Here is a 24,059-nt window from a genome sequence, read left to right on the forward strand (position 1 = left end):
ATCCTATATCATTTACAAATATATGAACTCATGAATTAGTTATTATAACATGCATGATTGTGTAATGTGTTGCGACTAGATTAATTCATAACTGACCCATCACACCTCAAAAATTAGTGAAACCACTTTCATTAGCTTATTTATATTATGATTTACGTAGAAAAAATAATAGTAGACATGAAAAAGTTAATTACAGTGCTGTTTCTTAACATATTCACTTTATGCTTATGAACTTTGTAAAAATCATAGAGAATTTAATAAAACTCTAAATAAAGTGAAATCAATTTTAAAGATTCTCTTAAAATACGTTTTATACAAGAAAAATATGTGTTTGCATGTTACACTTTTTCTTAACGTGAGTTAATAATTGAGCCGCACGCTTCAATTTTTTTCAAACCTTCTCCTTATAGAATATGATGCAAACGATATTATTTTTGAAAAACAAAATTCACATAAGGCCTTAGAATTGTGTCTAGTTTTTTAAAGAATTTTTTTGAATTTTTTTTGAATTTTTTTGAATTTTTTTATTTTTTCAAATTTTTTTAAATTCAAATTTCGGTTACCGTTCGGTTTCTGAAACCGGACCGGACCGAAAAGGTCGGTAACCGCGATTTTTAAACGGTTACCGACGGTTTTTTAACCCTGGCTGGACCACGGCGGTGCATGGCCGACAGGTGCAGTGCAGCCTGGGCATCGCTCGCGTACGTGGACGATCGATCGGATCGGATTACTGAAAAAGCAATGCAGCTTCGAGTTGGCCATTGAAACGTACCTACGCGTCCTGACTCCTGAAGATGCAGCTCCAAATTCTTCTCTGCCATTCCGCTAGCACACGAGAGGAATGCCGCAGGAACAGACACTGCATGCTCCTCCATGCAAAAGAAAAGTCGATGCAAAAAGAAAAAAAGATACCGCATGCTCCTCCATGCAAAAGAAAAGTCCATGAAGAAAAAAGATACATTGTGTCTGTTCTTTTGTATTGTTAGGATGTGTGTGAATCCTATCTCTTCTGCTTTTGATCGATCACCTTTTGTATTTGCCAAGGAAACACGTATCTCTCTCCCTCCCTCCCTCTACCATTCCAAGCTTTTCCTCTCGATCTAGCATTTATCACTCCTGAGACCATCTCAAGCGATTTTTTTTTACCAGAATCTTTTCATGAAGATATTCTTATTTTTTTTTAGCGTTTCAACAATTTCTTTTTACAATTCATGTCTATTCTCAAAATCATTCTCTTTAGAGTGGAATTTTCTTTTTTTTTTCCTTTACTAACCTCTTTAAAGAGAAGTTGTTAGAGATAAAAAATAAAAAAATAAAATAAAAAGAAATATGGTTAAAAATGGTATGAGGCGTGGCATGTAGTGCCATGTATTGCTCCCAAACTCCAACCCGAATTCCGGGGAGGGGCCAGCCGCCGTCCTTCGCGTCAGCATCCACTGTCCCGCGCACGACCAGTGTTCGCTACTGATCGAGTCCATAAATACTCGCTGCCTCCTCCTCCAGTTCTCCCCCCACTCCGCTGGGATGACAAACATCTTCTCTCTCTTCCCTTCCCCCCCTCTCTCTCTCCCCTGATTGCCTTTCCCCTCGCCTCTGTCCGCGAAAACCGCTTCCACCCGCCCATCTCTCTCCAGTTGTGTTTCTTGGACTCTAGTTCCTGGTGATTGCTGCTGCCGTCTCGTGCTGTATCCTTCTGGATTGATCGGGTCGCGAGGTAGGCGACGGGGCAAGTCGCTGGCTGCAGGCTAGTTTAATCCGTCACCCACCACCAAAACCCCGCGCCCGCCGGCACGCCAAGATTGCTGCTCTGTTCACCACTTGCCATATCGTACACGCAGGTTTGGTTTCGTCTCCACTCGCTAGAGTGAGAGAGAAAGAGGAGGGCACGCAAAGAGAGAGAGGCTGCTGCTGCTGCTGGGAGGAGGAGGAGAAATGGGGGAGGCGGCGGTGGCGGCGCCCGGCAAGTGCCAAAAGAGCTACTTCGACGTGCTGGGGATTTGCTGCCCGTCGGAGGTGCCCCTGGTCGAGAAGCTCCTGCAGCCACTGCCGGGGATCCAGAAGGTGACGGTGATCGTGCCATCCCGGACCGTCATCGTCGTCCACGACACCGACACCACCTCCCCATCTCAAATCGGTAACGAAATTGAACTGGTCCATTTGTTTTCTGATTGATGATTCATCCGGTATTCCGGTGCCTTTCCCCTCCTCCCCCATCTTGCTTTCCCCGCAGAATTCTTCACCTGTTGCTTATCAGAAGAAAAAAGTTTCGAGAAATCTCTCTTTTTTTCTACATCCTCTTGCTGGGAAGATTTGATCCGCTTGTGCGGGTTTAGTGAATGGCCGGCCGCTCGTGAGTGAGTCGTGTTTGTATTGAATTCAACTGGACGGGGACTGTGACTAGACCGGACCGGAGTCCCAACCGCCCCTGGGGGAAATAAAAAACCCATCTTTGGATAGCAACGTGCGGTCATTACCTTATTAAATTTTGACGCCGCCGTGAACCAAACACACAATCTTTCGTACTGCCTGTATATTTGGGTTTTCTCCTAAAATAAGACTCTTTGTTCACGCGTCTCAGCAGCCGTGGAATAATCACGCAAATTTCATTTCTTCCTTTCGTGTTCTTGTTCTTTCCGAACATTTTCAACTTCCCTTCGAACGAACTTTTGGAATTCTGGTGGGCTGACAATCAAAAGTGGAGTTTTTTGTTATTTGATTCTGAGGACCACTAATTGTGTCAGGAAGAGTTGTGAATTCCGGCCTGCAACGGAACTGTTTGGCGTGAGCATAGTGACAAGAGGACTGTCCTGATCTTACCATGCTATGACGCACAATCCGTATCTATTACGATTGTGATATGTGATGATTGAATATCTGAAATCCTGCAACAATACAAAAAAGTTAGGTGGCCCTGACCTCACTTCCCAAAAACCGTAGGTTGGTGGGTTATTTCATTATTTATCTGTTGATTTTCCACTATGATTTTCTGGGCTTCGAGTCCCGTGACTCGTAGATTGTGAGCCTTAAGTTGATTATGCTAGACAATTGTCCCCACTCTATGAAAATAGGTACTATATAAGAATATTTGTTCACTTAAACTGCCAATATTTTCCGCATTTCTTTCAGCAGTCATCGTACTTGTAAGATTAACAACTGTGGAACCTTGATTTAATCTTTGCTGTTTTCAGTTAAGGTTCTGAACCAGGCGAGGCTCGAGGCATCTGTTCGAGCTTATGGTAGTGGCGCAGAGAAGATCACGAACAAATGGCCGAGTCCGTATGTTCTTATCTGTGGGGTTTTTCTGGTCGTGTCGCTGTTCGAGCATTTCTGGCACCCCCTGAAGTGGTCCGCACTGGTAGCAGCAGCTACTGGCTTGCCACCGATCATTCTGAGAAGCATTGCAGCTGCTCGGAGGCTCACTCTGGATGTCAACATACTCATGCTGATTGCAGGTAAAAAACTCCAACTGATGCACAGGTTGACACTAATGATATTTCCTCTGATTGAACTGGTCTTTTTTCAAAGATAAATATATAACACTAGATTCACAAGCATTTAGTGATATCAATTGATAATAGACAAACATGTAGTCCAGGCATATCCTTCACTTGTACCGTGTTAAGATAATAATATATGTCGGTGATGAACCTAGTGAAATCGATCATATTTGTTGTGTCATAATCCTCTGTTGCTCATATAAACCACGACACATTAGCAGCACTTTGGGGTAAATAATGCTGCTGTTAACTGTTCTGCCTGTGTGACAAACGGGTTGTGCTAAAAAGGGGCCATGACAAGTTGTTTTGCCAGGACCAATGTGGTGGCTCCTTAGTGCCAGAACAGAACCGATCCAGCACCTAAAAGTTTATGTCTCATTTGCCCAACCTTTCCCTTCAATTTTTTTTTTTGGAGGAACCTTCACTTTTCATGCCATTAAAGATATATACGGCGAGGCTATTCTGCGCCTATGCGCGCTATTTGCACTGCGCATATCCTTCAGTTACAACCCGAAACACTATGAGTTACAACTTGTTAGATAGATCAGTTACAATTTTACGTTCAGAAATGCATAATTGCAACACGAGAAGCTAACACTATGAGTTACAACTTGTTATTCGCACTGCACACATCTCCTAGTTACAACTCGAAACACTGTGAATTACGACTTGTTAGGTAGACCAGTTACAACTTCACATCTATAAATACATAATTACAACACGAGAAGCTAACACTGTGAGTTACAACTTGTTATTCATACTACGCATATCCCTCAGTTACAACTCGAAACACTGTGAGTTATAACTTGTGGGGTGTGCGCAGACATGAACTACAATGAGCATACCTGCAGAATATACGTACAGTATATATATATACTGTGTGTGTATATATATATATATATATGTGCGCTACATAAATAGAACTCTGCTTGTCTTCAATGCGGTGATGTGACCTCAACAGGGAGTTATATTCCGTCTGGGAGAAGCAACGTATTGTTCGAATCATACTTTCTAGAGATTTCGTTTGTGGTGTCAAGATAACTATATTTCAATACGCATACGCGAATGAAGGAATCAGCGTATGAGACAAAGTGGAAAAATGCATTGCGCTTTGATGTCTCAATCTCCAAGTTTTCTTATTTTCCCGTTCCAAGGGACGGGAATAGCAGTAGGTATATTGTTTAGTTACACGGACATAGGAAGTTGTATCTATGTTTTTTCAGTCTAGATATAAACTCATCAAAACATTTCCTTGTTGGCACTACCTGTTAATCTAGGATGGTCCGTGCAATTGTGTCATCATCGTATTGTTTTACCTGTCATCATATTTACAGCCCTTTATTTTTAGGTTCTTCCATGGCATGCAATCTTGGCAATTTTGGTATGTGATGGATGACATCCCAAAGACAAGAGTTCACATGTTATATTTGGTTTCCTTGCAGTTTCTGGGGCAATTGCTCTTAAGGACTATTCTGAGGCTGGGTTCATCGTCTTCCTCTTCACTACAGCTGAATGGCTTGAAACCAGGGCGAGCCGCAAGGTGTGCATGTCTCTTTCAGCTATTTTATTTGCCTAAGAAATAGGAGTAGACGTAAGATTGAGGCCACACATGGACCCACTAAACAGTAAAGGATCTAATTCTTCTTGACGTGTCAAATTTGTGAGCACATGTTCATACTAACGCAACAATGCATGGCGTATGGATTTGGATGCGCATTAGCCCCCTGATGGACTGATAAGTAGACTTTTGGTCTGCCATTTGGGACATGGATTGGGCCAGCGTCAGCCCCACATCACTGATTGTACCACCATTTTAGCAGGCTGATGAGGTCATGATGTTGACACCCACCCTGAAATTCTCAAGGGACTACAGCTATAATTGTCTAGATGACTCAAACATGCTTGCACACTCATACATGTGTAAATAGTGATTATGAAACCTAAATAAGCAACAACCAGAAGCAATCTCTTCTTAAAAAAATAGCAGTACCAATCCAGACTTATGCACTATATTATGGGCTTTAGTTGCATTTGTTTTGTTACTTAGTCATGCAAAAATCTAACTAAATACTGGTTTGACATGTAGGCGACTGCTGGGATGTCATCACTACTGAGTATGACACCACAAAAGGCTGTTCTAGCTGAGACTGGTCAAGTGGTTGCGGCCCAGGACGTGAATGTCAATACAGTAATAGCTGTCAAGGCGGGTGAAATAGTTCCAATTGATGGTGTTGTTGTCGATGGAAGGAGTGAGGTTGATGAGAGTACCCTCACTGGGGAGTCCTTCCCAGTGGCCAAGCAGCCAGAGTCCCAGGTCTGGGCTGGCACACTCAACATAGATGGTAATAATAATATACGGTGCACCACCATTTGAGTTGGCATATCTGAAATGCCTAGAATGAGCTGCTGATCTTGTGGTGATTCTGTATTGGTGATGTGGCAGGTTACATTGCTGTGAGGACAACTGCAATGTCCGATAACTCTGCAGTGGCTAAAATGGCAAGGCTAGTTGAAGAAGCGCAAAACAGTAGATCCAATACACAGAGGCTTATTGATACATGCGCCAAGTACTACACACCTGGTAAGCTAGATAGATATAGGAGACTAATCCTGCTACGATTTTCTTTTTGAGACGCCTACTCCAAATAATTACCTTACAAAAATTTAGACATTCTTAAAGTTGGATTAAATGGTTTTCTTACTGTTATCTTGGATTGCACTTGCAGCTGTTGTTGTCATGGCTGCGGCAGTAGCAGTGATCCCTGTGGCTGTCAGAGCACACAACCTCAAACACTGGTTCCAATTGGCCCTAGTCCTTCTAGTGAGCGCTTGCCCATGTGCTCTAGTGCTGTCGACTCCGGTTGCCACCTTTTGTGCTCTACTGAGGGCTGCGAGGACAGGGCTCCTCATCAAAGGAGGGGATGTCCTAGAATCCCTGGCCAAGATCAAAGTTGCTGCTTTTGATAAAACCGGTACAATTACTAGAGGGGAGTTCTGTGTCGAGGAATTCCAGGCAGTTGGCAGACGTGTCCCCATGCAACAACTTCTTTACTGGTGAGCGCTGTTTCCTTGTAAATTGCACTGCACAAAGTTTCTTTGGGTGTATAGATATACATATACTGAATTTCATGGCTATTGCAGGGTTTCAAGCATTGAAAGCAGATCAAGCCACCCAATGGCATCTGTGCTTGTTGACTATGCTCAATCAAAGTCAGTGGAACCAAAATCTGATAATGTTACTGAGTTTCAAATCTACCCTGGAGAGGGGATTTACGGTGAAATCGACAGGGAAGGTGTATATATTGGAAACAAAAGAATTCTTTCAAGGGCCTCATGTGAAGCAGGTCAGTAAACTTGTTGTTGACTATATTTTGTTGCTAGTTGCCTGGTTACTATTGAACTTCCTGTTAAATAAGTTAGAGAGCCTAAATATTATGCGCGAAGTCACTTTCACTGTAAACAGAAAAGGTTTTAGCTTAAGTAACAATAGTCATTTTAAAACGAAGTCTTTGTTCATTCTTCATTGTCTGAATAAAACACAGTTTAATTGATCATTTTAAAAAGTTTGTTTTGTGTTTTAATATTATCTAAACAGAACACTGTTTCTATCGAAATATTTTTTGCAATAAATATTATCGTTTTCTTATTGAGCCCTGAACAATTATTCACCCTTTCTTTTGGTTCTAGTTCCGGACATGAAAGACATGAAAGGAGTTACCATTGTATATGTTGCCTGCAAAAAGGAATTGATCGGAGTATTTACTCTATCGGATTCCTGCCGGACTGGATCAGCTGAAGCTATCAAGGAGCTGAGTTCACTGGGCATCAAGTCAGTGATGCTTACTGGGGATAGCGCTGCGGCAGCTGCATATGCACAGAACCAGGTAAAAGTTTTTCTTTAGAGAATATGTTGGTGTTGATATTGTGCTGTCCTAATTTTGCTTCTCCTGTCCTTTGCCAGCTTGGGAACATCCTAGAGGAGGTTCATTCTGAACTTCTTCCAGAGGAAAAAATGAGAATTGTTGATGAACTCAAGGCAAAACATGGCCCTACACTGATGATTGGCGATGGCATGAATGATGCCCCAGCATTGGCAAAGGCTGATGTTGGAGTCTCCATGGGTGTATCTGGTTCAGCTGTTGCGATGGAGACGAGCCACATTACTCTGATGTCCAATGACATCCGCAGGATCCCAAAGGCTGTACAGCTGGCGCGGAGGACACACCGGACTATAATTGTGAACATCATTTTCTCAGTAATTACCAAGCTTGCAATTGTTGGACTTGCACTAGCTGGACATCCGCTTATTTGGGCAGCCGTCCTTGCAGATGTTGGTACATGCTTGCTCGTGATCATGTACAGCATGTTGCTATTGAGAGAGAAAGACGGTCGAAAGGCAAAGAAATGTTGTGCTTCTTCACAGCATGGATCGCACACAAAGAAGCATTGTGTTTCCCGCCACTGCTCAGATGGTCCGTGCATGTCAACAGGCGGTTGCAAAAAATCATGCAGTCCACACTCAGCTGCTGGTAAGCACGCTAGTGATGATCATGGTCATAGCCATAACCGCTGCAAAGAGCCGAGCAACCAGCAGCTAACTGAAAAGCATGCTTGCCATGATCACGGGCATAGCCTTAACCACTGCAAAGAGCCCAGCAACCAGATGCTTACAGAAAAGCATGCTTGCCATGATCATGGCCATACCCATAGCCATTGCAAAGAGCAAGGCAACCAGCTGCTTATAGAGAACCATGCTTGCCACGATCACTGCAAAGAGCTGAGCAGCCCGCGCTTCACCAACAAACATGATTGCCATGACCATGAGCATAACCACTGCAAAGAACCAAACACTTCACATTCTGGCAGTGAGGGAGCGTGCCATGACCATGAGCATAGCCACTGCGAAGAACACAACCATTCACATCCTGCAGGTGAGCATGCTTTCCATGGGCATGAACATAGCCACTGCAAAGAACCGATTGCTTTGCATTCTACTGGTGAGCATGCTTGCCATGACCATGATCATGAGCATCACTGCCATGCTGAACAGCAAACTTTGCACACTGCGTATACGCACCACTGCCATGACCATGACCATGACCACGACCATGTGGAGATTGAGGAATCAAGGAAGGACTGCCATGCTGAGCTACAGCACCACCACAGCCATTGCTGCCATGAACCTCATGATCATGAGAACAGTGCAGCTGCCTCAGTTCAACAACACTCGATATCAATCGATGCTCCATCTGAAGATCACGAACAGCATAGCCACCACGCTGAAGAGCACAAAGAGGAAGACTGTGGGAGCCATCTGAAGGTGAAAGACTGCGCTCCTTCCACTGACTGCGTCAGCAAAACCTGTTGCAGCATAACCAGCAGCAAGGGGTGTGGAAGCAAAGACAAAGACATCTGTTCAAGCTGGCAGGTTGTCTGTGCCAGGGAGGCCAGCCGGTGCTGCAGGAGCTACGTGAAGTGCCCCAGTACGAGCAGCTGCTGCAGCCACAGCATACTGAAACTGCCGGAGATCGTAGTAGAGTAATATAGACGAAGTGCACACACATCTCAGCTACTAAGTTAACTCATCGGCGGAAGCTAGATTGCCGGTGCGAGGTGTTGGATCTGGTTATATAGCACTGCTGAAGAAACATGGTGTAGAGGTCGTCTGAATTTTGACGAAGGGACTCTGCTTGGTTGTTTTTCTTGCTCCGTATGCATCTTCTGTAATGATTCGAGGAGGTGCGATGGAGACTAGTATGTGATGAGGTGCAGTGGAGATTAGTTCACCGTAGTGCTTATACTTAAAGGTGGTGCAATGGAAATCAGTTTTATCTGTGCATTTCTTCTCTTTTCACTGCTTTTTTATATCGTAGTAGATTGCTTCTGCAAGGGGACGAGGATCCTCTGCCTCAGAGAGAACAGTGCCCGCTGCTACAGTAAAGTCACGGCACAGTAGCACGCCTCGCAGATTGCTGTTTCCTCTCTACCTTTACCCTGGAACCGGATCCCTGTAAGGGAGCCCTAGGAAGTTTTAAAGGTTGTCTTCTCAGAGTTTTAGTTCGCCCAGGGAGGATGGCACATGGTGGGATGCTATAAAGTCTGAACTCGAAACTAGCTCCACAGAAGAGCAGTGCTATATTTTTGATAAATTTTGCAGGCCAATATTCAAGTTAATAAATTATGGCTAAACGGCCCAAACTTTGTGTATATAACCCACCCAAGTATTTTTCCTGATAATTTAAAAGAGAAATCTTCGGTGTAAATAAATCATTCAATGCAATGCAAAGTTGCAAACCTTTATTTCCGTCCGTCCAATCATAATCTGAATGCACCTATTCCTTCCACCATCCATAGTTATGGAGGTTATTTTATAAAAAACTAAATGTGTGATTCTATCAAAAATCAATACAGATTAGGTAGGATGGTGGAAGGAAAGTTGTCTTTATATCATAATCGAACAGACAGAAATTAATATTTGCGTCTTTGTATTGAATGACTTGTTTGCACCGAATATTTCCCTAATTTAAAGATCCTTTAAAAGAAAAAACAAAATATAACATTTCACATAAAACGAGACAAATCGTACGCGAATTTCCCGCTTTCCGAACATGGCGTAGACAAAGAAGTAGGACAAGGTTCCAAATGTTCCCGGACACTCACATATAAAAAGGCAATGTCCCCGCACGCTCTAACGAGGGTCGGAGTGTATATACGCACAAACAACTGTCTGGTGTCACAATGCAAAACGCCGAAACCTGTTTGCATAATGGCATAGCCTATGTCCGCACACATGCACGAAAAGATTTTCAAAAGAAAAATTTTAGTGCAAAAATTAAAACAAATAAGCACAAAATATTTTTAAAAAAGAAATCACCTCATTCATTTAAGACTTATTTTACCTCCACCTTATAATATAAATTATAACATCTAATAATATAACTCAACACACACCATCTTGCACGCACCTAATTCACATCTCTAAAACATACTTAAAACTACCCCTATGTACACATATATGTCTAAAAAAGATTCATAAAACCTAAAACTTAAAAAAAACGCTAGAGATCGACCTAAAATTAAACTGAAAACAAATCCCGATGAGACATCCGAGAAACGATCCTGAGAACGAATCCGGGCAGGCAGCGTGCCTCACAGGCACCGCTATGCGCCCGTTCTCATCACCTCATCCATTTAGCCACTCAGATAAAAGAGGACATAAAATTAAGGGATCTCCCAGCATCTAGCACGAGAGTCTCCTCTTTCTTGCGTGTAAAACCTCCTGAGCCTTGCTGATATAGAAAGTCGGACAGCGCTTAAGTGTATAACCTCTCCACTTGAGCCTTGCTAATTGCAAAGTCTCTTGTAGTGTTGTCCCACTCCCGCCCAGCTTTCCACCCAGTCCTTGCTCCCAAGATTCTTCCGTACTTTCTCCCCCCTTGCACATCGTCTGGATCTCTCCGATTCCTCTCCCTGTCTACCGGAGCAATCGCTTCGCTTGTTCTCTCTCCCTGTCCTACCGCCGCCGCCGCAGGTTGCTGTGCCAGCCTCGTCGTCGGCGACCTCCTCTTCCCCGGTCTCTGCTGGTAGCCTGGTACTGGACTGGTGTGGACTGGAGTGGAGGTCCATCCATCCGGACTCGGATCGATCTCTTCTTTCGTTGGTAAGTGACTCGAGCTTTACTTGAAGGGACTGTTCTTGGAGCTCGTTTGTTCTTGAGGATCTTCTCTTCTCCTCTTTGCTGTGGCTACGAGCAGCCAAGTTCGAATCTTTCTTTCTGGCTTGGCTTGTGTGCTGCGTGGTGCCTCTTATCCAAGGTGCCGGTGCAGTTTATTTTTGGTTCAACGCCTCACGCTAAGTCCGCCCCTGCCATTTTTTAGCTCGTCTGGTGGTAATTGGTGGGGTTTGGGGAGGGTTTCTTGTGATGTACGAAGGGAAACGACGAGTCACCGTCTGAACACATGGAAGTAGCGTGAAGAGAATTTACTGGGTGGTAAAAGGTCATGGGAACCAATAAGGAACAAAGCAAAATTGTTGAAGGTAGGGTAAACAGCAGAAGCAGAAAGGACATCATATAAGCTCCAACATGTAGCTACATCCCGTAGATTTCTTAACAAACCTGCAACTATCTCGGGAACATTGTATCAGTAAAATGTTGTTCGTCTCCAAATGCAAGGACCAACTCCTCCATTGATATCGGTCTCTCCTACTCTTAAAGATTATTAGTGTTTGCAAAACCAATGTGAACTGTCTGAGAAACTGGAACTAGCTAGGTTCCAAGTTTCCAACACCCGGTCTGTAAGGGACGGCAGCATCACTCCCTAAACCTCCTCATCTCTTATCTTCGACTATACCAAGATTCATAGAGAACTTGTATTTTATATCCCTAACTTCAAGTATTTTTGTGGACAGAAACTGGCCATTTCCCTGGTGAAAACCTGAACTGGCCAGGTTCTGATTTGTAGCCACAAAACAGTCCGTAGAACCTCCTACCATGTCAACCAGAAGATTAATATATTAGAAATGTATACCATTTTGAATTTTAGGAAGTGTACATTTTCGTCCATTTTGATCTACAAGCACTGACATCAGTATTTTTATTTTGTATTTGTTTTCCTATGATCTATTCTTTAGCATAAGCATATCCTGTTGATTTAAAACTAGTGCAATATTGGGCACTGGGCAGTTTCTGAACTGTTGTACTGCTTAGAAATGGTTTCATCTTCTGTACATGTCCTCTGTTATACAGTCTAGATTGTCATTCAAGATATTTTAACTGTTTTGTACAAAAAAAGATGATATGTCTGTTGACTGAAAGCCTGAAGGCGTTAAACTGAAAACTTCCTTTTCCCCATGTTTTCCAGGTTTTTGGATGTTGGTCAATTTTATCAGAAGAGTGATTTTGGATGATTGCATAGTTGTAGCTTGCTAAATGTAGATTGTGAGGCCCTTCTTTTCCTTCTTATACAGCTACATCATGGCACCACGCAGTAGGTCTTCATCTAGAAGGCCCCTCTGGATCATCGTCTTGATTGCTTTTATCTGTGCAGTAGTCATTGGAGCCTATCTTTATAATCCTCGGCATTACACAGCTTGTTACCTGGTATCATCAGATGCCTGTAGTTCTCAGCCTCCTCCAGAACCTGCTAGGGTATACACTGATGATGAGATTGCTGCCCGTGCTATCATGAGAGACGTTATTCGGGCACGGCCGGTGCAGTCAAAGAATCCAAAAATTGCTTTCATGTTCTTGACACCCAGTTCATTGCCTTTTGAGAAACTTTGGGAAAAGTTCTTCATGGTATGTTTTCTTGTGGAATTTGCAAACTATAGTGAATGCATCTCTTGGCAGTCGACGAGTCTTAGTGGAAAATACCTCAATGATTGAGTTTCATTATGTTTTTTTAACTCCCTACTTCAACTAGTTTGTAGAGTAAGACCCAGATCTAATAATAGTTTCATTATGTGACGCTAATATTTTCTCCTATTAGGAAAATAAATTATTAACTATTATGCATATTTTAATTGGTAAACGAACTTAAAGTTGACATACTATCTCATGAAAGATAGTATATGTTCACTGTTCACTTGCTTAGCTGGGTGTGCATGAGTACCAAATGTAGCCACTTGGGTGTACTTTCAGGGACATGAAGACAGATACACCATATATGTACATGCATCACGAGATAGGCCAATTCATACAAGTCCAATATTCACTGGCAGGGATATTCGAAGTGAAAAGGTATACAACTAGGGATATTCGAAGTGTAAAGCTTTATTCTTTTTTTTAGTCCTTTAGTTGATTTATGCAGAAAAGGTTTGCTAAGTTTCTCTATAATGCATTTGGTACTCATAGGGCCATGTCTATTGATTTTATAACTCGCTACCTCAACTAGTTTGTAGAGTTAGACCCAGATCTAATAACATTGTTGAACCATCTCTTATACGCGTCATGCCCTGTAATATTGGCTTACAGGCTGATAAACATAATCAGATCCAAGATTATTCACAGTTTCCATTATAATTCTTGTAGAATCTAATTGTTCAAATTGCTTGTAGGTGATCTGGGGTACAATTTCTATGGTTGATGCTGAAAAGAGGCTCTTGGCTCATGCACTACATGATTCTGAAAACCAGCATTTTGTCTTGCTTTCTGAAAGGTTAATAATTTTTATTTGTCCCCATCTAAATTTGAGTGCTAGATCCCTATCCTAATACTTTATTCTCATTACAGTTGCGTACCACTGCATAACTTTGATTATATATATAGTTATCTCATGGAAACAAACGTCAGCTTTGTTGACTGGTAAGTGAACATACTGAATGTTGTATAAGGCAACACATTAATTTTATTTCCTATTCATAGTTGAACGGATATTTGATTTAAAATCTGTTTTTTCCTCAAATTTATGATGGATAATAAGCATAATAGTTTCGTCATTGGCATGCCAAATTATTTTCAGTTTTGACGATCCTGGTCCACATGGAGCAGGTAGATATTCTGAACATATGTTACCTGAAATCGTGAAGAGAGATTGGAGAAAAGGTGCACAGGTGACAATTGCATATGCCTGATCTCCCTAGAAAGTGGAATTTTTATAGTTACAGCATATTGCTTTGGGTTCTACTTGTCTTTTGACTTCATTTTGTATAGTAATTTCTATGGCTTCATACAACCCTCTTACAACCCTATATCGTCTAAGTCAAGTAAATATTTAACAGTTGCTGTGGCTTCCCATAGTTTAACCTCCAACACTCTGATGCATTCTTTTCTTACAGTGGTTCACGGTGAAACGGCAGCATGCAGTTCTTATTCTCGCTGACGCCCTTTACTATGGAAAGTTCAAGCACTACTGTAAGGTGATCCCTTTCTCCCCACCTCACACCCCAAGAAAAGAAAGAACTTTCTAGGCCACCTTGTCTTAGCAGCAGTGAGCCATAACACCTCATCAGGAGTTTTCCTCTACTAGGAGTTAGCAAAAGCACTATTGAATTATTTTTCATGTGTAATAGCATTAGATGCAGGGATTCCAATATCCTCAAACAACAGGTAGAGTAGCAATTATGTGCCTTTTCTTTGAGAATCAGCTTTGGTCAGCCTAGATATTTGTGTAACGTGTTAGACCTTAGCGCACACATAGCATTTTGTGTGTTAACAATAGTACATCACATAAATTAGGTACATTGCCCCCTTTTCTTGATGTATATGTCATCACTGTTACTGTGATTGCCACTTTACAGCCAGGAAATGAATGGCATAACTGCTACTCTGATGAGCACTATTTGCCAACTCTCTTTAATGTAAGTACTCAAACTGAATGAAGAGATTTTGTTCTCTTTGACTACCCAATAACATTTTATCTAAATAAACTACACAATAACATTGCATTTGTATTTGTGGCTGCAGATGGCTGATCCAACTGGAATTGCAAATTGGTCGGTGACACATGTAGATTGGTCTGAAGGGAAATGGCATCCTAAAGCCTATAGGGCTGTTGATACAAGTTTTGAGCTGCTCAAGAATATATCAGTAAGCTCTTTGTTGTGTTCCTTTGCTTATGCAGGCAAAAAAATCATAGGTTTGGGATTTATCTAACAAATTCCAAATTCACGCAGTCCATTGACGAGATCATTCACGTTACCAGCAACGCAAAGGTATAGCTATCTGATCCTTTGCTCTATTTGATCTATCGCCAGTCAAGCTTAACTTGAACAGATGAGGTGTCCCTTGTCATTTTAGCTCCACTATGGGCTCCCAAGTGAACCATTAAACCATATTATTTGATATCAATTTCACATTTATCATAACCACCAAAGGTGAAGCTTTATGGCCCCCTTTCCGGATAGGATCAGGATCTAATATGCCATCATCTTGCAGCATGTTGTGATGAGAAGGCCTTGCATGTGGAACGGCATGAAGCGGCCCTGCTACCTGTTTGCTCGGAAGTTTTACCCCGAGGCACTCGACAACCTGATGAACATATTCTCCAACTTCACAATCATCTGAGAAACGGAATGGAAACGCCAGCAGTTTGCCGCGCCACCTGGAACCCGGTGAGCAGTGCAGGGTTTGTAGTTGGTGATGGAATTCAGTAGCTTCAGGACGCATAAAAACAGGGACGCAGAGGACTCGCTCACCTCTGTCAGATGCCACCTGCTGCTGCTCTCCTGTAGATTACTGATGATGAGTAGGTTATTTGCCTGCCCTTGAGGGGCAAATTTTGCTTGTGTAAACATTGGCCAGATGCCATGTATGAACTGCTGTTGTTGATGATGGTGATAGAGTTGTATGACATCTTTTCAGCAGACAAGTTCAGTTAATCAGGACATTTGTCTCACTGCTCCTGCTACTGGATCCGTCGCCGCATCGCCCCTGCCCCTACTCTCCGCGGTGGCGCCCTACCCACCGCCTAGCCAGTCCAATATCGGGGGGAAACCCCTAACCTTAATGTGCCGGAGAAAATAAAATATTGTTTTATTCTTTTCTTCAGTGTCCAGCTCGAACAATAAATACTAGGTGGATTGACGCGACAACCTTGCGCCTCTTTTTTCGCACAGAACATGACAAAAGAAAACATGAAAAATTAGGTTCACCTATTTTGGACATCTCAATATTTATTTATGAATTTATTAATATTTAACACATTCATTTAATTATGAAAAAAATAGTATTATTTTTATGCATACACATAATTTTAATATGTAGATGACAATAATACGAACCTAACAAAATTTGTTTTGTATTTTTTTTAGTTTTAGATATTTTTTGTGTATTTTAGATTATTTTAGCTGATTTATCAATATAACTATTATACATTTTGCTATTTTTTGAAATTTTTCAAAAAAATTATATTATATGTGTAAATATATGGATATATATATATACATACACGTAATATATATAGAGATATATAGGACCACATAAATAGTAGCTACAGTGATCTCCGGAATCGCTCCCGTTCATAGAGTTTTAATATATAGTATTGATTGATACCCATATCGTATACAATGATGTCTTCTGTTGACTTTACATATATCTAGGAACCCTCTACCTTCATGGCGCACTTGCGAGCCCGGAGGAGAAGGAGAAAGAGCAGCCGAGCCTTTTTTGGCCCACGCTTTCTTTTTCCTGGCCCAGGCCGAACTGCCCCTTCCTTTTCTTTTCTCCTCCTCCTTCTTTGCTTCGGCCCAAACCGTCCCAGGCCTCCTTCCCCCTCTCTCTGTTTTTCGGCCCATGTGGCAAGGCTGCGCCAACCCGAGCTGGCCCAGGGCGCCCCTTGTCTTCTCCGAGTTTTTTTTATATATTTTTTTGAGTTTAAATTTAAATAAATAGATTTCCGGCGAAAAGATTTATAAAAGTAGACGTCCACCGCCCTCTCAGATGGCTGCAGCCCTCTCAGAGGGCGGGTACGGGTGCTAACCGCCCCCTGAGAGGGCGGTAGGCCTTCCCGCCCGGGCCCCCCTGCTTACCGCCCCCTCAGGGGGTGGGTAGAGGTCCTTACCACCCCCTGAGAGGGCGGTAAGAGCTCCTCCCGTCTGCCGCCCCGCGCCGGCCCCCCTGCGCCCTGAGTCTATAAAAACCCCGAAAATTAGAGAAAAAACCAGAAAATTCGGAAAAAAAAAGAAAAGTTGAGAAGAGAGAGGAGAAGAGAGGAGAGGAGAGGGGAGGAAGAGAGATCGGCGAAGCCCTGCTGTATTTGGGCTGCGGATTTGGAAAAAAAATTTCAGGTCAATTTTTTATCCTTTTTATTGTTGTTAATTAGTGCAGTAGTAGTATATGACATAGATTTTAGATAGTTAGATCTAGGGTTTAGAAAATTGTAAAATTTAGTTAGAAAATTGCACGATAATAGTTGAATATAGAATATTATTTTTAGTACATTATTTTCAATTTGTTACCTGTAGTATATTATTTGTAGTATATTATTTTCAGTATGTTGTTTGTAGTATATAGTTTATAGTATATTACTTGTACATGCAGACGTATGAGTCAACAGTAGATGATAATTTGCGAACCTAGGGTAGCATTTAAAAACTATTTTATCCGATAATCAGAAATATAGTTTGTTGTCTTAACATGTGTTATGTTTGCGGGTGTTTCCAGGAATGGGAGATAAATTAATTTTTCAAATATATTATGGTGAGGGTGAAATTATGTACGGTCCCAACGGTGTAGATCTCTCTGGATTTCGCCATGTTATGAAGGGGCTTAGTAAGGCTAATGAGAGGACTATTGTGGGGGTGTGCAAATGGCTCATGCGGTTTTTCCAACTGGATCTGCAGCAATATGAGCTGAAGTTGAAAGGTGTTCTGAGCCGTGCTAGTCATGGATACTTTGGTGAGCTGGTTCCCATCGAAGCCACATCAACTTGGAGGCAGTATGTAGATATATGCTGTGAACGTGGCATGCCGCTTGTTTTATTAGCTGCGGCGTACCTGAAAGATCAAAATGAGGTGAACTCTGAAGAAGCAGTAGCAGGACCAAGTGAGGCAGTGGAAGATGAGTCAGAGGCGGCTAATGTAGGGTCCAGAGAGGAGGTTGGTGATGCTCCAGACCTGGAGCCGATGGGTGTAGCTGATGAAGGGGAGCACATCCCTAGCATCATTGAAGATATGGATTTGGAGGATGAAGAGTTGGAGGAAGGCCTTGCCGATGGGGATTCTTCTGATGAGGAGGGTAATGCTGCAGTTCCTGCGGAGTGGCGGGATCAAGAATTTTCGAAGTTGGTGGTTAGCGAGGCTGACCAGACACCGTGGCCATACTATGAGAATGAGGTGTCACAGGGTGCTATGTACCCTACAAAAGAGGCAGTTATTGATGCTGTGAAATTCTGGTCGTTGTCTCTCCGTAGGCAATTCAAGGTTGTTAAATCAAGTAAAAGAGAGTACGATGTGAAGTGCTTGGTTCCTGAGTGCCCTTGGCGGGTGCACGCATTTAGAGGGAAATAGGCAGACTACTAGCAATGCTCAATAGTTAAGGAACATAATTGTCATATTGAGGAAATAGAGTTCGCCCATCGAAACCTGTCTTCTGCTTTCATTGCAAATGTTATGTACGGAGAGATTGTGGACAACCTAAGGTATGAGCCACGATCAATAATCCGTGCTATTGAGCAAAGGTTCCAGTACACAATAAATTATGCGAAGGCATGGAGGGCGAAACAAAAGGCTATTGAAATTAGGTTCGGTACATATGAAGATTCGTATCACAATCTACCTCGTCAATTAGCCACAATTTGTGCAAGAAATCCAGGCAGCTACTATGATATCAAGCATTACCCCTCTACTGATGTGGAGTACAACGGAAAAAGAGTGTTGCAGCGTGCTTTCTTTGCATTCGGTGCAACTATCAAAGCATTTAGATATTGCCGACCCATCATATGCCTAGATGGAATATTCCTAACTGGGAAGTACAAAGGGCAGATATTGTCTGCAATAGGGGTCGATGTTAACAACCAAGTGCTGCCACTAGGGTTTGCGTTCGTGGAAAGTGAGAATGGGGACAACTGGTATTGGTTCCTAGAGCGGGTGAAGCATACAATTGTTCTTGACCGACCAGATATGTGTCTCATTCATGATAGACATACAAGATTGTTGCAGGCTTTGCTGGATATGCAACACGGTAGCGTGCGACGGGGTGTACCAGTACAGTGGCCAGATCTCAAAAGCAGGTGGTGCATGCGCCATATGGGTGCGAACTTCTACAGACAGTTTAAAAACAAAGAGTTAATGAAGCTCTTTAAGAAGTTGTGCAGTCAGAACCAACAACGTAAGTTCAATGCATTATGGGCAAGACTTGATGAACTGACTCTTAAACAAACTGCGGAGGCCGCACCTAACCGTGAGGAACCAATAGCTCTCGGTCGGCTCCCAACCGATACTCCGCAGATTGTACGGAGATCTGGCTCATCTATTAGGAGCTTTTCACAGTGGATACGCAATGAGCCCAATGAAAAATGGGCTTTGCTGTACGATAGTGGTGGTGCCAGGTATGGAGTAATGACTACAAACCTTGCAGAGGTTTATAACTGGGTCATGCGAGGAATGAGGTCCCTACCACTAGTTGGAATTGTAGAAGGCATTTTGCATGGCACCTGCAAGTACTTCATTGATCGGTTTGCAGCTGCTAAGGTTGTAATGGAGGACAATCGTATGCTTTATGGCCGGATGCTATGTGAGTACATGGAGAAGGCAAATACGAAGGCCCACATGCATCGCGCAAATCAAGAGGGCACAGCAGAGCACAGGTTCAGTGTCCTGTGTCGGGATAAGGGTCGGAGGGGGGTAGACGTGAGCGACATGTTCAAGAGTGTGTGCTAAGGAGTGGGACATGCATATGTAGTTGTCAGAAGCCATAATTACTCCACAAACCTTGTACACATATCATAGCTGCGTGCGCGGAGCACCATATGCTTCCAAGGCAATATGTGTCACAATATTTCATGAAAGATCAAGTACTGAACACCTGGAACCAGGAGCTGTATGGTTACGGCATTGTTGACACATTTACAAGTAACCCAGGGCCTTCAAGAATATATGTGCCTGATTTGGGAAAGATGAAGAACGCACCGGGCCGAAGACAATCTCGGCGGATTCGTAACGATATGGATGAATCCGAGGCTGGCCCTAGGATGCAGCGATGCAGTCAGTGCAATGAAGTAGGTCACACTTACAAATATTGTCCCAAAAGTGCAGGCGGTGATGCACCTGTTGTCTAGGTCAGCTAGTTTTGTACTTTGAATTAATATGTGTTAATTTCGCGTACGGTTAATTTGCATTCGAAGTTTGTTGTTCTTGTATTTATTTCTCAATGCACTAATGTACATGTCTTTCAAATGCAGAGATGGCTCAGCCTTCGACCCCAGAGCTTTTGGACCCTGCCGTGGATAAGAAGCATCGCAGCTTCTTATCCGCCGAGCACCAGACGGACCTAGGAGTGTTTCGCCCACGAGGCCCTAGAGAGCTGCTGACGGAAGACGAGCGCTGGACCCACAGGTACTTAGAAAAGCTGATGGTGTTACATATCATTTCGCTGCTGTTGTTACATATTATTGATGTACTGCAATACATATAGGTTGGGAGCGACCGGACTCCTACCGCTTTGCCGGTTGGTCGAGGCCCGAACGACGGAGGACCCCGAGGTTGCGGCCCGTCGTTTCTACTTCGATCGGTCGCTGATAGCAGCACTGGTCGACCGTTGGAGGCCGGAGACACATACGTTCCACCTACCGTGCGGAGAGATGACCCCGACCTTGCAGGACGTCTCCTACCTCTTAGGCCTTCCTCGCGCGGGAGCTGCGATTGGGGTGATCGATATGCAGGCTGACTGGATGAACGACATGCATCAGCGATTTGGGCCGATGGAGCGAAAGGCGGATGCACCTCCGTACGTGCCTGAGTTCTTAGCCGATGCACGAGGGCCAACGAAGAAGTGGATCCTACAGTTCCAGGTATGGTAACATGCAACCTATCGATTTCTAACAAATTATGTCGTAATGATTATTTCTGACACCAGTCATATATGCAGCCGACGTACATCCACCCACAAGCCAACACATACGCGGTCTCGAGACATTTGGAGGCCTACCTCCTTTGGTTGTTTGGGTGGGTGATGTTCACTAGTGGCCAGGGTCACCTGGTTACGAGGACCCTTGTGCCGTACGTCCGGTCGATAGCTGACGCGCATGCAGAGGATGTACCGCAGTTCAGCTGGGCATCAGCTGTTCTTGCTGCGACGTATCGGGCGCTCTGCGACGCATGCATGAAGAAGGAGGCGCTAGCCACTTTTGCCGGGTGTCCACTTCTTCTTCAGCTATGGTCGTACGAGTATTTCGCCATAGGTAGGCCGGTGGTGGATCGCTCCCCGTTCCCAGAGGAGTGGTACGGCGAGATGGAAGAGGACGCGCCGACAATGGCCTCGCTGTGGTGTCGTCGACGGGTACGTAATTTACATTAACAGTTTCGTTCATACTATGTTACTCTCTATATATCTGTATTGATGTTTGTCACTCAGCCACACTGGGCCCACGAGCAGCCTCGCAGCGCGTACGAGCATTTTCGTACCCAGTTTGACAGGCTACGTCCTAACGATGTGGTATGGGAGTCATACAACGTTCGGGCCGTTCATACACGTGCAGGGTCGGGATTGTCACCCTTGTGCACCCGTGACGAGGAGTACTGGCTTACCAAGGCGCCCCTTGTCTTCGACATCTACATCGAAGAGTATTCACCGCAGCGCGTCATGCGGCAGTTTGGTCGTCACCAGACATTCCCGCTCGTCCCCATCCGTACAATCCCCTTGCACGTCCACAGGTACATTTGATAATTTTTAGTTTGAGCAATCTTCGTTTTAGTTTGCCTTACATTTACCGTGGTTTCAATGCAGGTACACGCGGAAAGGCCAGCCAGCTGGCCACCTCTGGGCGGACCGCTTGGCCCCTTACGTGGCAACATGGGCCCAAGCGCTACAGGACGTCGTTGATGAGGCGCGTCCCCACACCGAGGGAAACTTTAGGGAGTACCTACGGTGGTACGTACCTCGTACGCGGACTCGTGTCACCTACACCCCTGATGATGTCCGGGGCCACGTCGCATCGACAACGGAGACATACCCGGTGCATTGGGACAAGGACGCCGCTTTAGCAGTAAGTCATTTTTTGAAGTCTGTACTACATATTGAATGAACATAAACGTATACTTTAATTGTTCACTATTGTTCGTATCCGCAGACAGATATCATTTATGATGTAAATAGGGATGCAGCTGCTACCATGGACCGCGTCCGGCAAGGGCATCACCTAAGTGCGTCTGATGTTGCGAGCTTCATTAGACGGGTTTTCGACAAGACGACGCGCGCCCTGAAAATCACCTCCTGCCGATCTACCACAGATGTAGCAGGGCCACCTCCCAGGACGAGTGGTGCACACGCCGAGTCGTCTCGGCCGTCAGACGTGCACCGCCGATCTTCAGTGTCGGCACCCACACGACCCCTTCTATCACGTCTTGGAGGGTCCGAGCAACATGGTACGAATTATACTTTTGAAAATTATTGATCAATATCCTTTACATATTGTTATTAAACATTCATTAGGTCCGTCTGCACAAGTCCCGACGCAGCCTCGCAGATTGAGCCCTGTACGTCCACAGTCAGGTACTCCGGGAACCCTTCTTCCTAATTTCTAGTACTTTCAGCAAAATAAGTTACAACTTTGCTCAGATTACTTCGGTGACGAGGCCGGTCCGTCTTCGGCGGCCCCACACCCTACCCCCCCCCCCGGCAACGTACTACGGCACGTCAGCGTGGCCTTCTTCTGCTGCACCGTCGTACCACGCAGGTACAATTATACATTTTTTACTACTACTTTCAATACTATATTGTTCGTATCTAACGTGATTATTTGTTCACAGGCCCCTCCAGCCAGTACACATGGACGCCTGCCGAGCCTTCACAGTCCTCCTACCCTAGTCAGGAGGATGAGGCTGGCCCCGACACCGCATACGACATCGTCCGTGACTTCTTCAGGGGCACACCTGACTACGACATCCTTCAGCGGTCCCAGGTTTCCAGTGCACCGCTTTGGACCCAGCCCACGCATGACGAGCCATCGACACCGGTGGTCCCTACTAGGCCTAGCAGACACGTCGGCCCACCTGACCCCCTCACCTACTCCAGGGGTCACGTGAGGGTTAACCAGCGGCATCGGGATCACGATGGGGCGCATGGACGACGGCAACGAGGGAGGCATGAGTAGCATTTTACATTTTTTGTAACTAACATATGCGTATTCGCTTTGTGATGTCCTCATATGTATTAAGACACGTTCACTTTGTATAGTCGACTTACCATTTCGTAAATGCATTTCATATTCAGACACGTTCAATGAACAAGTAACCACACCACTAAACTTTAACCATGACTTGACAACACATGCCTCCTGCCGCAGGCTTTAAACAAGATGTGATAACACTACCCAGCTTTTTCAAATCAGTAAATGACAACACGGGTACCAATAAACGTGGAATCTCTGACCATGGGCAACGACAAAACTGTCCTATTCTTCAATATGGAATCCGATGCTCCTCCCGCCAGCTACGCCCATGCCCTAATTCCTTTCTTTAAGAGCGAATCCAATGCTCCTGCCTCCCCCAACTATAAGTAGCCAAACCTCCTTACGGAGAAGCATCGCTCATTTCTCAAATATCTCAAGTGCAATGTCTTCCTCAGCTCCATCAAGCCCACCAAAGAAACATTGGGGGACTACCGTACCTGAAGGTCTCGAACCACCAATGTGCTTCTGTGGTGACCTTTGTAAGCTCCGCGAGTCGCAGGACATCTCATACACCTATGGACTACGCTTCTTCATGTGTGCCAACTACGAGTATGACAAGCCTCGCAATGCAACAACTGGTTATCGACCGGTACGGTAACAGATGTCCGCCTCATCTCTTCCGATTACGCACCCTCTTTTACTAATCGCTCATCTTGTTCCATTTGTTCAGTCCCCTCCACCGCTCTGTGATTTTATTCAGTGGCTCGACAATAAGCAAAATGACTCACAGAAGCTG

The 24,059-nt window shown here is 44.1% G+C and overlaps 2 protein-coding genes across 10 annotated transcripts; both read left to right on the forward strand.

The window, feature by feature from the left end:
• Nucleotides 1-1,503: 1,503 nt before the first annotated feature.
• Nucleotides 1,504-9,336, forward strand: LOC133931373 (cadmium/zinc-transporting ATPase HMA2-like). Of its 3 annotated transcripts, none has more exons than XM_062378241.1 (10): nt 1,504-1,744; nt 1,839-2,134; nt 3,189-3,452; nt 4,940-5,037; nt 5,584-5,839; nt 5,941-6,078; nt 6,224-6,551; nt 6,639-6,841; nt 7,185-7,381; nt 7,459-9,336. In XM_062378241.1, exons 2-10 carry the CDS (start codon nt 1,933-1,935, stop codon nt 9,037-9,039), a joined length of 3,267 nt encoding a protein of 1,088 aa, XP_062234225.1. In that variant the 5' UTR covers nt 1,504-1,744; nt 1,839-1,932; the 3' UTR covers nt 9,040-9,336. The 3 variants fall into 3 exon arrangements, with proteins under 3 accessions (XP_062234225.1, XP_062234224.1, XP_062234226.1); XM_062378240.1 differs by having other exon boundaries at nt 1,504-1,726; XM_062378242.1 differs by having other exon boundaries at nt 1,504-1,714.
• Nucleotides 9,337-10,692: 1,356 nt separating this feature from the next.
• On the forward strand, nt 10,693-15,823 carry LOC133883347 (glycosyltransferase BC10-like). Of its 7 annotated transcripts, none has more exons than XM_062322648.1 (12): nt 10,696-11,157; nt 12,359-12,435; nt 12,545-12,795; nt 13,138-13,236; nt 13,554-13,654; nt 13,729-13,800; nt 13,958-14,048; nt 14,274-14,354; nt 14,736-14,795; nt 14,902-15,024; nt 15,111-15,149; nt 15,373-15,823. In XM_062322648.1, exons 3-12 carry the CDS (start codon nt 12,682-12,684, stop codon nt 15,499-15,501), a joined length of 909 nt encoding a protein of 302 aa, XP_062178632.1. In that variant the 5' UTR covers nt 10,696-11,157; nt 12,359-12,435; nt 12,545-12,681; the 3' UTR covers nt 15,502-15,823. The 7 variants fall into 7 exon arrangements, with proteins under 7 accessions (XP_062178631.1, XP_062178630.1, XP_062178628.1 ...); XM_062322649.1 differs by having other exon boundaries at nt 12,548-12,795; XM_062322646.1 differs by lacking the exon at nt 12,359-12,435 and having other exon boundaries at nt 10,694-11,157; nt 12,465-12,795.
• The last annotated feature ends 8,236 nt before the right edge of the window (nt 15,824-24,059 follow it).

The sequence above is a fragment of the Phragmites australis genome, chromosome 10 (assembly GCF_958298935.1).
Source record: "Phragmites australis chromosome 10, lpPhrAust1.1, whole genome shotgun sequence".
NCBI classification, from domain to species: Eukaryota; Viridiplantae; Streptophyta; class Magnoliopsida; order Poales; family Poaceae; genus Phragmites; species Phragmites australis.